At 35.9% G+C, this 16,278-nt stretch overlaps 1 protein-coding gene across 2 annotated transcripts in view; it reads left to right on the top strand.

Annotated features, from left to right (window-relative positions):
* HYCC1 (hyccin PI4KA lipid kinase complex subunit 1) overlaps positions 1-16,278 on the top strand; it is a 94,047-nt gene that overhangs the window by 47,314 nt on the left and 30,455 nt on the right. For both annotated transcript variants that reach the window (XM_020876470.2, XM_020876472.2), the window contains exons 4-7: positions 4,314-4,493; positions 5,347-5,427; positions 5,941-6,056; positions 6,434-6,529. In XM_020876470.2, coding sequence (XP_020732129.1) covers positions 4,314-4,493; positions 5,347-5,427; positions 5,941-6,056; positions 6,434-6,529 — 473 coding nt within the window. The remainder of the gene's footprint in view (positions 1-4,313; positions 4,494-5,346; positions 5,428-5,940; positions 6,057-6,433; positions 6,530-16,278) is intronic.

The following is a 16,278-nucleotide window of genomic DNA, read 5'->3' on the forward strand; positions in this document are numbered from 1 at the left end:
TGGTAGGTAAGATAAACATTAAACAAACACCTAAATGTATAATAAAATGTCAGTGGTAAAACTATGAAGATAATAAAGCAGAGTAGGGGAAGTATGTGTTGGGGCTGAGGAGGTGATGGTTGAATGAAGGTCTGAATGAATTAGAGCAAGAAAATAAAACTGGGGGCAAGAGCTTTCCAGAGAGGAAACAGCACAGAGGCCCTGAGGTCAGTGTGTGTGTCAGGCTTAAGAAACTGTGAAGAGGCAGTTTATGGATAAAGTGCAGTTTCCTTGACTGGTGCTTCTAACTGACTGTAGCTTTAAGATAGGCATAGGACTAGAGGCTAAAAATGCTTAGGTTTGTAGGAAGCCAGCTGTTTTTTTTTTTTTTTGAAGGAGCGACATGAAATCTTTTTGGTGTTCTAAACATAGGGAGCCCAGAGTGAGACGTCGGTTCACTGGCTGCTGGCACCTAAATAGTAGTCCCCTCCAACCTCTCTGTATCTTTGTCCTACCCATATATTTTCAGTAATTGTTCAATGAAAAAGAAAGTTTGGAAAATTCTCTTGTAAATTTACCCAAACTTAGCTTTTTCCCATCTTCTTTAGTCATTTAAAGGCATTTTATGGTACATTTCTTATTACCATTAAAATACTCTTAAGATACAGCTTCTTACTTATGAATGGATGATTGTAAAAATTCATTTGTAACTCAGTTGTTATAGAATTTATAATGTATTTTAGAAGGGAAAGAAGGTACATGATGATTAGACTATAGAAGGCCATCTAAATATCAAATTTATTAATACTTGAAGTACAATTCTCTCAATAGTACTATGAAACCTACCTAATCAAGTTTAGTAATGTTTCCTTGAGAAAATACATTAAAAAATTTGAGCAAGACACTAGGAATGCAGCATATTCTAATGCCCCATTATTTGTCTCAAATATAATCAGGTTAAATAAGTTCAATACTGCCTGTGTTTCCCACATTGTCTGTTGTCTTATTCTTTTCTGCCATTTTTCAGGTATGTTTATAAAGTAGTTAAAAAGTCTTGGCTTCAGTCTGACCTTCCTGAACTGTGTGATTATTTTTGGTTTTGGTAGCTTCTTTGTCTCAATTTGCTTAAGTAGAAAGAATACATTGTCAGGGTAAAGACATTGCGCCCTATAATATTATGGGAATTGAATGGGTTTACATATATGAAAGTACTTTGCAAGTGTAAAACCCTGCATAAATATTGGTCTTTAATGGTTTGATGTACTTAATTTCATCTAATCTTATTGCAGTGTGTAACTGCTACATCCCTTTTGAATCTATCTTCGTTTGGTTCTGCTTTTATAAATCAAAACTGTTTTAGATGTTAAACTAATTTAAAAGACAGTTTGGAGTGTTTTAATTAAAATTGATTATGTGCACATGCAGACTATCAAATTTTCAGCGTAAAGTTTTATAAGTTTCAAATATTTGTTAGACTATATTAATTGATTTAATTAAAGATTCCCTGGGTATTTAGAGATGAGCGATGTCACACCATAATTTACAAGATTATTGGCAGTGGTCCACAAAGAAATTTTTTTTTTAATATCCAATTTCTATTTATTTATTTTTTTCATTTATTTTTATTAGTTGAAGGCTAATTACTTCACAACATTGCAGTGGGTTTTGTCATACATTGACATGAATCAGCCATGGAGTTACATGTGTTCCCCATCCCGATCCCCCCTCCCACCTCCCTCTCCACCCGATTCCTCTGGGTCTTCCCAGTGCACCAGGCCCGAGCACTTGTCTCATGCATCCAACCTGGGCTGGTGATCTGTTTCACTATAGATAATATACATGCTGTTCTCTCGAAACATCCCACCCTCGCCTTCTCCCACAGAGTCCAAAAGTCTGTTCTGTACATCTGTGTCTCTTTTTCTGTTTTGCATATAGGGTTATCATTATCATCTTTCTAAATTCCATATATATGTGTTAGTATGCTGTAATGTTCTTTATCTTTCTGGCTTACTTCACTCTGTATAATGGGCTCCAGTTTCATCCATCTCATTAGAACTGATTCAAATGAATTCTTTTTAATGGCTGAGTAATATTCCATGGTGTATATGTACCACAGCTTCCTTATCCATTCGTCTGCTGATGGGCATCTAGGTTGCTTCCATGTCCTGGCTATTATAAAGAGTGCTGCGATGAACATTGGGGTGCACGTGTCTCTTTCAGATCTGGTTTCCTCGGTGTGTATGCCCAGAAGTGGTATTGCTGGGTCATATGGCAGTTCTATTTCCAGTTTTTTAAGAAATCTCCACACTGTTTTCCATAGTGGCTGTACTAGTTTGCATTCCCACCAACAGTGTAAGAGGGTTCCCTTTTCTCCACACCCTCTCCAGCATTTATTGCTTGTAGACTTTTGGATAGCAGCCATCCTGACTGGCGTGTAATGGTACCTCATTGTGGTTTTGATTTGCATTTCTCTGATAATGAGTGATGTTGAGCATCTTTTCATGTGTTTGTTAGCCATCTGTATGTCTTTGGAGAAATGTCTGTTTAGTTCTTTGGCCCATTTTTTGATTGGGTCATTTATTTTTCTGGAATTGAGCTTCAGGAGTTGCTTGTATATTTTTGAGATTAATCCTTTGTCTGTTGCTTCATTTGCTATTATTTTCTCCCAATCTGAGGGCTGTCTTTTCACCTTACTTATAGTTTCCTTTGTTGTGCAAAAGCTTTTAAGTTTCATTAGGTCCCATTTGTTTATTTTTGCTTTTATTTCCAATATTCTGGGATGTGGGTCATAGAGGATCCTGCTGTGATTTATGTCGGAGAGTGTTTTGCCTATGTTCTCCTCTAGGAGTTTTATAGTTTCTGGTCTTACATTTAGATCTTTAATCCATTTTGAGTTTATTTTTGTGTATGGTGTTAGAAAGTATTCTAGTTTCATTCTTTTACAAGTGGTTGACCAGTTTTCCCAGCACCACTTGTTAAAGAGGTTGTCTTTTTTCCATTGTATATCCTTGCCTCCTTTGTCAAAGATAAGGTGTCCATAGGTTCGTGGATTTATCTCTAGGCTTTCAATTCTGTTCCATTGATCTATATTTCTGTCTCACAAAGAAATTTTAAAAATTCCATTCTGAAAGCTAAATATTCCCATAACAGTCTTTCTTCCACTACCCCCTCTTCATTCTTCTAAATTAATTCCTACCCTAAAAACTTCTCGCGCAGTCTTTGAGGGTGTTACTTTGCCTCCGACCCTTCTGTTTCCAGTTACCTTTGCCATGCCACAGTGGACACCTCTTGCCCTCTAACAACCATTTTGAGGATGGAAAAATGTTCTTGAACTGTAAGAAGATAGTATTTCAGTAGGAAAGACCAATTTTGTCAATGTTTATTTTTTTTTGTTGATGTTTATTGAAGTACAACTTTTTCTTTACCTTGCATAAATAATTCTGACTTTAATTTTATCAAGTTTACTTTACATATTGAACTTTTTTGAAATCAAGACATCCACTTTAAATCAGTTTTTGTTCATTCCAATTATTTGCAGTAGAAAATCTGTTTCTTAAGTTGATCTAAATCTATTGCCTAAGTTGGGGAAGTGAATGAACTCCCATTCACTGAAAGTATAATAATAGCCTGTTTGAAAAATAGCCCTGTGAATCTCTTGACATATTTGTAAGTGACCTGTGTGTGATTATTATATATGCTTTAAAGATACACTCATCTCTATTAACTGAATACCTGTGGGGGTGTTGGGAGAAAAATGGTTATCAGTAAGTCCAAATCACATCTAAAACAAAATGACAGAGGTGTTTAGATTATCTAGGTGCAATTAATCATAGTTACAGTAAGAAACTAGATCTAGGGACTTTATATTATTCAGCTACTCTACATACCAGTCATTACAGTCAGATGCTACCTAATTATAAGCTCAGGAAGGCCAGGTGACAGTAACTACCTAAGATTCCCATTTCAATTTCTCCAACTCAGTAGCCAGCAATTTGTATATTGGCATGTTTTATCTGGAAGAAAGTATATTAAGGAAGAAAATTTATTTATTTTAGGACGTTAAAAAGATATAGTTTTAATAACAATGCTACTTTAGAGTTACAGAATGTTTTAAACTTTACAGAGTACTTGTGTATACACTTAACTTTGCAGTTTGGCCTTCCACTAGAATTCATAGGTTTACTAACTGGTTAGCTGTGAATAGTCTTGCTGCCAAAAATGGAAATGGTTGCATATTTCAGTAATTACCAATCAGGAAAATGCTTTATGTTTTATATATCAGTGTCATTCAAATACAGTCCAATCCTTCAGTTAATGTTTTGGCTTTCTTCCAGTTGTTGGAACCTGTCTGTCACCAGCTCTTTGAATTCTATCGCAGTGGAGAGGAGCAGTTGCTTCGATTTACGCTGCAGTTTCTTCCAGAACTGATTTGGTGCTACCTCGCCGTCTCCGCCAGCAGAAATGTGCACAGCAGTGGATGCATTGAAGCTCTTCTTCTAGGGGTTTACAATTTGGTTTGTATTTAATGGAGTTAACAAAATGTTTTAAAAGCCAAATATCAGCAAAAATGAATACATAATAGCAACTATTTTTCATTTTAGTAGAGCTAATGTTTGTTTTTTTATTACATCAGATGACTCATTGCTCATTCTCCCCAAAATAACCTTATGGAGGCTAAAGGCTGTATCGCCATACATACAATTATGTAAATACACATTTTTACTGATTGGAGACCATTTAAAAATCAGACCATTTAAATTCTTTTATGGAAATATTTGAAAATATCAGTGTTAAATTTTTAATTTTTTAAACTTAAAAGCTACTGTCTATAAATTATTGTGACTTTCACAAAAAGTTTGGAGAAAAGATTTAAATTAAGATCTACCACTAATAATTGTCTAAAATCTGGACTGTCTCCAAAGCTCACACCATTGATTTAATATATAGTTTGCATTACTGATAATGTTTGTATATAATATTAATATTATATTAAATTTTCTAGATACATACTTAAGGTTTGTACTTTTTTAAATGGAAAAGTAATTTAAGGATCATTTTGTAATATGTTTCAGGACTGTGTTAGTTGATTTAGAAAATGGAACTTTTTACATCAGAAAAATCAATGATAATTAAGACATCTGCATTTCAGCCTTAAAACTATGTTACTTACATTTTAAGGAGAAGGTTAACTCCTAATGTTTATGAATAATGGATTATCATAGTTTAAGATTTTAGTTGACTTTAAAATTCCTTTCTTTTCAGGTTTTTTTTTTTCACTAACAATTTATGTGTAAAAAATAATATTTAAATTTATTTGTAAAAAATAAATATTATGAGACATTTTCTTTCACTTTCTTTTGTTTGTAGGAAATAGTTGACAAACAGGGACATAGTAAAGTATTGAGTTTTACGATTCCATCTTTATCCAAACCATCTGTATATCATGAAGTAAGTTACATTTTTATCAAAGTAAGTTTATTAGTCCTAAGATTTGCAGTTGCTGTAGATTAGGGTTTGGTTGGTTATTGAGGCGAAAAATTTGATCAGTTTGCTAGTACCTTAAAAAGTATAAAATTTCACACAAAGTATTTTGCTATTCCCAAAGTAAATGGGAAATCAAAATCATTAAACTAAAACCTGATTGTAAAAGATCTATTAAAAGTATTAATTTTGAATATTTTTCCCTTTATCTGATGAATAAGATTAGATTTTATGTGTGTGTGTGAATTATGTATTTCTGGGGTAGAATTTTTGAAGTTAAACTATTTTACATTTCTATTTGTGGTTTGTTTTTAGTCATTTGTTAAATCTTTCAGCAGAATACTTAGTAGGCAATCTGAATATTTCTGAGATATATGATGTTTATAGCAGTCATTCTAAATATATATATTGGTATATATATTCTAAATACCACACCTTAAACAGAATGGCTTTTTCTTTATTCACGTGTCTTGTCTTTAGCCTTCCAGCATTGGGTCCATGGCTCTGACAGAGAGTGCCCTATCCCAGCATGGTTTGTCAAAAGTTGTGTACAGTGGACCTCACCCCCAAAGAGAGATGCTGACAGCACAGAATAGGTATACTGTGGAGACATAACCTACTCTTCTACCATGCAGACTTCTAAAGAAATTATGTCAGTAGATTTATAAATAATGTTTAATGAGTTGTGTATAACAAGTTTTAAAATGTTGAGTCATTTCATACAAGAGAGACACCCCATCTTCCCTGTTTGTCACTTAAATTTTGTTTTAGATGTCATCTGGCGCATTGAATTTTTAAGGTAATTTTCATATGACTGTTACTTCTTTTTCCTTTTGGTTTTGTATTGTTCTTGGTGTGATTATATTGGACAGGTCTGTTCTGTAACACAATATCCCTCCCCAGTGCTTGCTTAATTATAACTGACTTCTTGGAATTCTCAAGATTTGTAAATACTCTTTTGGTTTGTTTTTAGGTTTGAAGTGTTGACATTCCTTCTGTTGTGTTACAATGCTGCCTTAACCTATATGCCCCGTGTTTCTCTTCAATCACTGTGTCAAATTTGTTCAAGGTAAATTCAAATGTTTTTAGTGTTGAAGTATATGATCTAGTATTGCTTATTTGTTACATACCTACGTTATTTTTTGTTTAATCATTTGTTTGAAACACTAAATAAGTTAATATGAAGCTCCACCTAGTCAACATACAGAAAGCTCTCTAAAGACACAATGAAGTCATAAAAAACACAACAAAGAGGATGAAACTGAATAACGATTCAGTGGAAAATTTTGATGAGAAAAGGCTTATACTGTACAGTTAAAAGTATGGAACTATTATGACCTTTCAGTTTTTGACATGGTTTCTGTTTTGTTTTCTTTTTATCTGTCTATCTTATCTAGTTAGTTATTTTTTGTGTGTTCTAATTTGGTACCAAGAAATAAGTAGGGGATACTGGTTTTTATTTTTATTTTTTTTATTATTTGTTTTTTGAGATACTGGTTTTTAAACTTTTCTTGTTAAAAAAATATTTAGCCAAGAACTTGGTTAAGTAAATTATGATGATTGTTGGGTATTAATATATGCAAATATTTAAGAATTCTAATTTAAAAGAGTATTTAATGATAGTATACATGGTGTGACTTCAACATTGACTGAATATGACCAGAGTATTAAGAGTAGCTATGTCTACTTGGTGGAATTATAGTTTATTTTAATTTTTTCCTGTGTGATTTTCTGTCATTCTCTAAATTTTCTGTGTTGAACATGTTACCTTTTTTTGGCTGTGCTATGAGGCTTGTGAGATCTTAGTTCCCCATTCATGACTGAACCCATGCCCTCAGCAGTGAAAGTACCGAGTCCTAACCACTGAACCACTGGGAAGACCATGCCTTTTTTTTTTTTTTTTCTTTTAAGAAAAATGAAAGAAAAACAAGTCAGAGAAAATGCCCTTTGTAATTCAAGTAAATAAGGGAAAATTTACAATTCAGGAACTTGTAAAATAACTTTATATTTGGCAAACTTACTTAGAAAATGTAGCTTTGGGCAGTTAATAAGAGGGAGGGTGCATAGAGAAGCATAATTTCATTGCCTGCCCCTTGGAGGATGGTACCAGTGTGCCGTCACTCTCAATTACTGACTCTTCCTAATATGTTTCTTGTTTTAAATATTTTAAAGGCGGAAGTGCCCAGGGTTTTTGAATTTCACAGATCTATAAAATTTCAGAAAAGTTGAAGTGGGTATTTGCGTGGTGTTGCCAACTTTTTCTTTTGTCAAGTCATTGTGGTATAAATATCTTCCATCAACATCATTTAATCAAAGGAGAATATTTTTACACCCAAAAGGGGTAGAGTGGAAGGCTAGGACAACAGTTTATAAGTTAAAAGTGGGAAGTTTAGCACTCTTCATTTCTCATTTCAGTATGGCCCAGTGAAAATGTTACACACTAAGATGAGTGTAAGAACCAACACTTCAGAAACATTGGCTTAAGGAGTAACTCGATGCTGAAACTTTCACCTGTGGAACTTAAAACACACTACTCTAAAGCAGTGTCTTAGGTGGTAGGACCCAGGGATGTGTGTGTGTGTGCATACAGATGTTCTACTACATCCTCCTAAATGAGATCCACTGTTGATATTTTACCGAAATTACTGATGACAAAGTTAGGGGAAAAAATGTATTGCTGGTCCTGTTTAACTCCAATGGACTGTTTTCTAAAAAATTACTTTTATCTTCTGGGTAGAAAATAGCTAGTATATCAAGTTTACCGAAGCAGGAAATTAGATAACCGTTTTTAAGAATACAAGTAGGGGCTGATTTTGAAAACAAAGAGAAACACAGATTACTTTAAAACTGTCTACAGGATACTGGCCAAAGAATACTTTAGTAGAAACGTTTTAGGTTAACTCTGTGCCACAAGAAAACTCAAATGTATATTCACCAGCTATAAGAAAATGAAGGAGGAAAGAGATTTATGTAATTCAAAAGACTTAAAACTATTTAACACTGCTAACTCTTATGGCACAGAACATTCATAGTAGGATCTCTATCAGACTTATCATTTCCATCTTTTTTAGTTTGCTTTTGTTTTTGTTTTAGATTCTCTATTATTGTATGATTTCAAATCTACTTCTCTTAAGTCCTCATTTTCTTAGTCATTTATCAGATATTCTAATTAAGGTGTACATTTTTTAAAGATGCATAGATAAAAGTTAGAAAGCACTAGGATGGGCTTCCCTGGTGGCTCAGACAGTAAAGAATCCACCTGCAATGCAGGAGACCTGGGTTTGATCCCTGGGTTGGGAAGATTCCCTGGAGGAGGGCATGGCAACCCATTCCAGTATTCTTGCCTGGAGAATCCCCATGGACAGAGGAGCCTGACAGGCTACAGTCCGTGGCGTTGCTAAGTCAAACACAACTGAGTGACTAAGCACACAGTATCTAATCAAGCAAAGTCTAGTCTGTAGCTCGGGAAGGGAAACTGGTTATAGAACTGAGGTGTAGTGAAAGTATAAGAGCTTCCTGTTGACCTCAGTCCTGATGCAGGTTTTCCTGAAGAATAAAATGAAGTGATCACACTGTGCTGTGGCTAATCAAGTTGTCTTGGCCCTGTGGCAGTTGTTTCAGGTTGCTGCTTCATTTGGTTGTTGTTGATGATTATGCAAAATGATTGACTAGTCTATCTAGGAGGACAGATTCATAATACAGCCATAAAAATTTCTTGGAATATGTGAGCTAGGTTCAGTGACAGATGTGTTCCGTTCTATTTTTAACTTCTGATTATAATGAGTTGTGGAATTAAAACAATCCTGGACACTTCCCACCCTCCACTTATCTATTCTACTGGGCAAAAATCTGTTCAGTTAACTATAAGCTTTGCTTCTTGATTCAGATTGATGGCCAGTTTGATGCTTGTGTTTTCCTCATACGTAGTGTGCACAGACCACTGGAAGGAGAGATCTGAAAGGAGGCTAGATTGAATGAATTTTAGTCAACAAGTTTTTATCTTCTACTAGTACTAAATATTACATTGTTGTTTAGTTGCTAAGTCATGTCTGGCTCTTTTGCAACCCTATGGGCTATAGCCAACCAGGTTCCTCTGTCCATCAATTTCCCAGGCAAGGATACTAGAATAAGTTGCCATGTCCTTCTCCAGGGGATCTTCCCGACCCAGGGATCTAAACTACATCTGCATTGCAGGAGAGTTCTTTTTTTTTTTGCAGGAGAGTTCTTTACCACTGAGCCACCAGGGAAGCCCAAATAGTACATATGACCCTCCTAAAAGCAACATAGCCACCAATTCTACAGATAAGTTTTATTAGTATATTTCTAAGTCTTGTAAATTTTTGAAAATATTTTTCTTTTCTTTGAGCATCTCTTTTAATACAAGTGTGTTTAATAAATGGCTTATCTTGCCTTTTGATGTTGAATATAAATATTAAATATGAAACTATACTAAGCTATAAGTTAAATTCTCCCCCATTGTCTAAGCAACTGTCCTGATTTTGTTCACTTGGTGAGTCACCTCACTGAGTAACTTGAATATGTACTGCTAGGGATTCTTGATCTGTGTGTTTTTTCCTATATGAACATTCCTCATTTCTAAGTCAGCCTTCTGATCACCTAATAAATTTCTTCTTGTTTTCTGTCTGTTAAGGACACCTTTGTGCAAAGAAACTATCCTGTGGATTAATTTTTGTGACTGATGAGAGAGAGGGAGAACAGGCTCCTAGCACAGTGTATGCCACTTTGTTATCATTCAGTGAAGGACAGCTGTTATGTAGTGTGCCCTATAGATGCACAGACGCTCTTTCTTTTTCCCCCACCTGTTTGAAGTTAAAATTCGTTCTAGAGCATACCTTACACTAGGTCATTCCTTGTTGAAGGAACCTACAATTGACTTTTCATGGCTTATTATTTAATTTGTAAACCTTCCTATCTTTATAAATCATTCCTTTACAACCCATTGGAAATAATCTTTCCTCCAACAACTTCAGTACTAGTTTTGTATGTGGTACTCTCTTTAGGAAAATGAGAGAAGATGCAGCCTTTACTAGGCTCCTAATTTCAAAGATCAGAAGCATGAGAAAAGAAAAGTGCTCATTGCTGTATAGGTAATTCTTCCATTTTCTCTTTTCTCCCTTATTCTTCCACTTTTCTGCTCTCCTGGCCTTCTTACCTCCACTCTCCTCACTATTTAAAAAGCAGAGCAGAAAAGGAAGAGGTTTTGAAATTGGTTAGTTTTATGTCATGGTATATGTTTTATCCAAATAGATATGGTATAGAACTGGACAGAATTTTAAATATTTCTCAAGTTAAAAAAATAGAAAAATTATTGTTTCCCTTTTTTTCTAATTTCTACTCACTGGTCTTATGAGCTAATGATGGTAGTTAATCTATTTTTTTTTTTCCTACTTTAAGTTCTAAATAGTCTCTCCAGTCAGTCCCACTGGAATTGGACTTTCTAATCATTTTGTGGTTTGTAATTCAGTATATTGACAACAATCTCACAGGTTTTCTTTCAGTCTAAGAATGAGATAGTAGTGTCTCTCAACAGAGAATGAGAATCATGGCAGTAATTTCCCTCACTTACAAATTGATACTTAGATCTTCTCCCCAAAATATGTTGACAAAATATGCCTTCCAAAAGGAATTTAATTTTTTCATGGTTTATGAATTTGGGAGGTATCTATATGTGACCATGTTGTTGTTGTTTAGTCGCTCAGTCGTGTCCACCTTTTGCAACCCTGTGGACTGTAGCCCACCAGGCAGGTGGATTCTTTACCATTGAACCACCAGGGAAGCCCAAATGTGACCATAGAGTAAGTTTAATACCGCAGTAGGGGTTAGGTCACTCAGCTGCTCTTTTGTAAGGTCGAGTACTTATCTTTTGGATTTGTAAAGGGAAATCAGTTAACTTCAGGGTAACCCTCTAATGATTAGAGGAGTCAAGCACTCAAGTGACATGTAGCTTTATTGTTGGTTTTTGCTGTGTTATATATCTTATGTAAATTCAGTGAAAATAAAATCTGTGCAAAAAGAATATCTTTGAAGAGAACAATCAGAGTACTGAAGAGTAAATCAGAATTCTTAAGTATTAAAAAAAAAGAATGGAGAAGAGAAGGTAAAGAGATGCCATTATCAGTTAATGCTGTAGCTATTAAGACTAGATTATTTTGGATGTGGCTCAATGTCACCTCCTTGGAGAGGTCTTCCATTATCATCTTTTCTATAGTAGCACTTTCCCACCCACCCCAGTTTATTTCCTTTTAGTGCTTATAAAACTGTTATTACTGTTTGTTCATTTGGTATATCCTGTCAACTGCTGGACTATCATGAGGTCAGGAACTTTGATTTTTTTCACTGCTGTCTGCTCAGAGTCTACTCAAGAGAAAGGCCTGGCATACAGTAAAACTTAGTAACTATTTGTTCAGTAAATGAATGAAAGATGATCTCTTCTATTTGAGATTTGTGATCTGATAAGTACAGTTACAATTAAAGGAAATAATTAAGTTTTAATTTTTTCAAAATCTTTCATTGATAAATGAAAAATTCTTGAAGTCATTTGCAGCAGATGGTGTAAAGTTTTAGTAGCTATTAAAAACTATTAGCTAAAAAACAAACAAAAGCCCCTAATGGCTATGATCTGGATGTTTGTGTTCCCACCCACCCCCAGATTCTTATGTTGAAATCTTAATGTCCAATGTGATGGTACTGGGTGTTGGGCCTTTGAGAGGTACCTCAGTCATGAGGATTCCTCATGAATGGGGTTAATATTCTTAGCCAAGAGATACCACCACCCCCCACCCCCCCCCCCACCCCCCCGTCATGTGAGGATATGGCAAGAAGTCTGCAGCCTTGAAGAGGGCCCTCACCTGACCATGCTGGCACGCTGATCTTGTGATTTTAGCCTCCAGAACTATGAGAAATAAATTTCTGTTGTTCATAAGCCACTCAGTCCGTTGTATTTTGTTATAGCAATCCTAATGGACTAAGACACTAACTGTCTGCATTTCTGAATAAAGACGTAAATAAACCCTGTAATACATGACTGCTTATCTCCTTAGGTAGCTAGTAGAGAAAATGAGAGGACCTAGATTCCTATATCTTGTGTAAATTGAGAGATCTGGCTTTCTAGCTCTTACCTAAAGTAAATTTAACAGTTGATTGACCATCCTAGAGCCAAGGCAAAGTTGTTAAAAAAAAAAAAAACCCAAACTGTGTAATAATAACAGTAAATGATTTTTGACAATATTTTCTTTTTTAAACCATATACTTTCCTCCCAGATTTCTAAACCTATGTATCCGATTCAGTAAACATCTTCACTAAAATGTCCCATAAATATCTTATGAAAAGTTAGAATTCTTTCTCTTGTAACTGACTGATATCTGCATAAAACTGCATTATATCATTGGGAAAGTTTTTGGCTCCTAGTACTTAGAGAAGACTCCTGAAAGTCCCTTGGACAGCAAGGAGATCAAACCAGTCAGTCTTAAGGGAAATCAACCCTGAATACTGTTGGAAGGACTGATGCTGAAGCTGAAGCTCCAGTATTTTGGTCATCTGATGAGAACAGCTGACTCATTGGAAAAGTCCCTGATGCTGGGAAAGATTGAGGGCAGAAGGAGAAAAGGGCATCAGAGGATGAGATGGCTGGATGGCATCACCGATGCAATGGACATGAACTTGGGCAAACTTCGGGAGATGGTGAGGGACAGGGAGGCCTGGCCTGCTGCCGTCCATGAGATTGCAATGAGTCAGACACAACTGGGCGGCTGAACAACAACCACTTGGGAAAAACAGAAATGGAACTGACCTCAGGGTCAGCTAGATTCAGAGGCTCAAATGATGTTAGGTTATCAACTCTTGGCATTGTACATTTTTTTTTTCTGACAGTAGGCTTCTTTTGTGTGGTAAGAGCAGTGACCACAGGCAGCTGAAAACTGACATTGTCTACCTTTAGTGAACTCAGAAAAAAGAACGTCTGTCCCAGGTTCCCTGTGAAAAACAGTCCAGCCAAAGTCTCTGCTCATGCTGTCTGAGGCTCGAATAAACCCTTCTAGGGCCAAGTTGTGTAGCAGTATTATTGGAAGTATACTTGTATGTATCAGTTAAATATTGGTTGGACTGTTTTAACAGAAATAACGGTAACTTAAAGGAAGTAGCCATTCACTTTCTTTCACATAAAATCCCAAGCTAATAGATGGTCTGAGGGCAGATTGGCTCTATTTCTCAAGTGTTCATGCTCCTTCTTTCTTGGGATTCTGCATTCTCTCTGGTTTCCCTCTTGTCTCTATGATGATGGATCACTGCTATTATATCTGCCTTCTGTCCTGAAAGTAGGGAGAGAGTGGAAGGCAAGCAGCTGCTTTTTAAGGGTACAAACCACTTCAGTTTACAAATGGTTGTCTAGAACTAGTCACATGATCAGACTTATGCTAGGAAGGCTAGAGAATATAGGCTCCATCAGGTGGCCATTATTCCAGCTAGAACTGGTTGGAAAGTGTGGAGGGGTGTGTACTTTGAAGGGAAAAATAGATCTTAGAGTAGTGATCTCTTGTCACAGGCAGTTTTATTGGCAGCCTCACCATAATCACATGGCTGTACTTGATTTTATAGGGGAAGACTAGTTCCTAAAGGTAAGACGGATAGAGGGATCATTAATGGAAGATATCGGAGGTGGAAGAGAGAGCATGACAGACAAAATTGACACCTGTATTATATACCTGAAAATAAACACATCTGAAACTTAGCATCTTTCAAAACAGTATGTAATATTTGTCCAAATTGATTTAATGGCTGCCAGCCAATCAGCTGTCCAAACTAAATGTAGGGCTAATTACACACTTCTCTTATTCTTTCCTTCTCAGTCGCTGTTGATACTTAATTGATGTGACTCCAGTCCCATGGATTCTCCTTCTCCCCACAATTACTTCTTTAGTTCAGGCTCCCTTCCTCTCATTTTTGGGATATTTGGATACTCTCCTCTCTATAGTCTCCCAAGAGAGCCTGAGTGATATCAAAAGACCAATATGATCATGTCAAACCCTTGCTTAAAACAACAAAACAAAAATCTTATTTGCTTCCCATTGCCTTCATGATAAAGCGTAGCAGGTTATAAAATGCTCTGACTCTTAACTAGCTAGCTTCTCTTACTTTTTAGTGTCCTAGCATTCTATTCCTACTAAAATCCTACCAGTCTCCTCAATGTCACACTGTTTCCTCTTTCTCTGGTTTTGCCCTTTACTATATTTTCACCTAGGGCTTCCCTGGTGGCTCAGTGGTAAAGAATCTGCCTCCAATGCCAGAGACGTGGGTTCAGTCCCTGGGTTGGGGAAGATCGCCTGGAGAAGGAAATGGCAACCCACTCCAGTATTCTTGCCTGGGAAATCCAAACACCGCTTTTTCTTCAAAGGGGCTTCCCTGGTGGCTAAGATGATAAAGATTCCACCTACAGTGGGAGCCTTGTGTTCAATCCCTGAGTTGGGAAGATCCCCTGGAGGAGGGCATGGCAACCCACTTCAGTATTCTTGCCTGGAGAATCCCCATGGACAGAGGAGCCTGGCGGGCTGCAGTCCATGGGGTCGCAAAGAGCTGGACGTGACTAAGCGACTAAGAACACACGTAGTTCAAAGAAATCTCTTTCTGGGAAACTTTCTCTGGCCCTCTACTTCTTCCACTAACATTTACTTCTCTCTCCTTTTGCTACCTCTGTCATCTTAGTCATTGCAAATATTTGTTTACAACGGTCTTTTTGATTTGATTATGAATCCCTGTGGGACCTATATCTTTTATCTATATCCCTAGTGTCTGACACAATATAAATCCTTAATAAGTATTTATTGAATGAATAAATGAATTGAGAAATCTTATCTTTCATATAGTGGTTCTCAGTTATTTACTACCATTCCTATTATAAAGGTGTAAAGTGTAGGAAGAAATTGTTTTAAGTTTGCTTCTTTAGGTAATAAGAGGAGTATCTTTTCTTATTTGCGTATAAGTTTTTATAATATAAAGCAAAATTTGAGTTTTTATTTCATGTAGAGCTGATTTTTCTGAGGTTCTCTCAGGCTTCTATAACAAAATACTGTAGATTGAGTGGCTTAAACAATAGTTCTGGAGGCTGGGAAATCCAAGGTGAAGATGCCAGATTTAGTTCCAGGCAAAGGCCCTGTTTCTATAAGTATCCCTGCTCCCTCTTACTCTTGGTTCTAAAGAATTTTAAGATCCTGTCAATATCGAATGAATTTATATTTATTCTTTAAAGTTGCTTTGAATAAATGATATCCTCAAGGGGGTATTTTTTGAAATTGTCTGTGGCATACCTGGACATGTTTAAGTGAAGGCTTAGGTTCATTGAGTAGACGGAATATTAAGTTCCAAGTAGTAATTGAGTGGAGGGGTAAATTACAGGCTGTTTTCTAGTACCGTATTAAGTGAAGGTTGTGCTGGTGGCTGACAGAGGTGATGTGGTGGTGGTGGTGAGAGGTGGGCGAGATGAGTGGAGGGAGTGAAAGTGTAGAAACTCCCAGCTATGAAATAAGTAAGTCCGGGGATATAATATGCATCATAGTGACTGCAGTTAGTACTGTACTACATGTTTAAAAGTTGCAAAGAAAATAAATCTTAAAAGTTCTTACCACAAGGAAAAAATTTGTAACTGTATGTAATGGATGTTAACTAGACTTACTATGTGATCATTATGCCATATACACAAATATCCAAACATTTTATGGTATATCTTTAAAATAATATGGCTATATCTCAAGAAAGAATAATAAAGTAAATATTAAATCAGATAATAAAGCAAAAAAAAAGTGAGT

The sequence above is a fragment of the Odocoileus virginianus genome, unplaced genomic scaffold, assembly GCF_023699985.2.
Source record: "Odocoileus virginianus isolate 20LAN1187 ecotype Illinois unplaced genomic scaffold, Ovbor_1.2 Unplaced_Contig_29, whole genome shotgun sequence".
In the NCBI taxonomy this organism is placed as follows: Eukaryota; Metazoa; Chordata; class Mammalia; order Artiodactyla; family Cervidae; genus Odocoileus; species Odocoileus virginianus.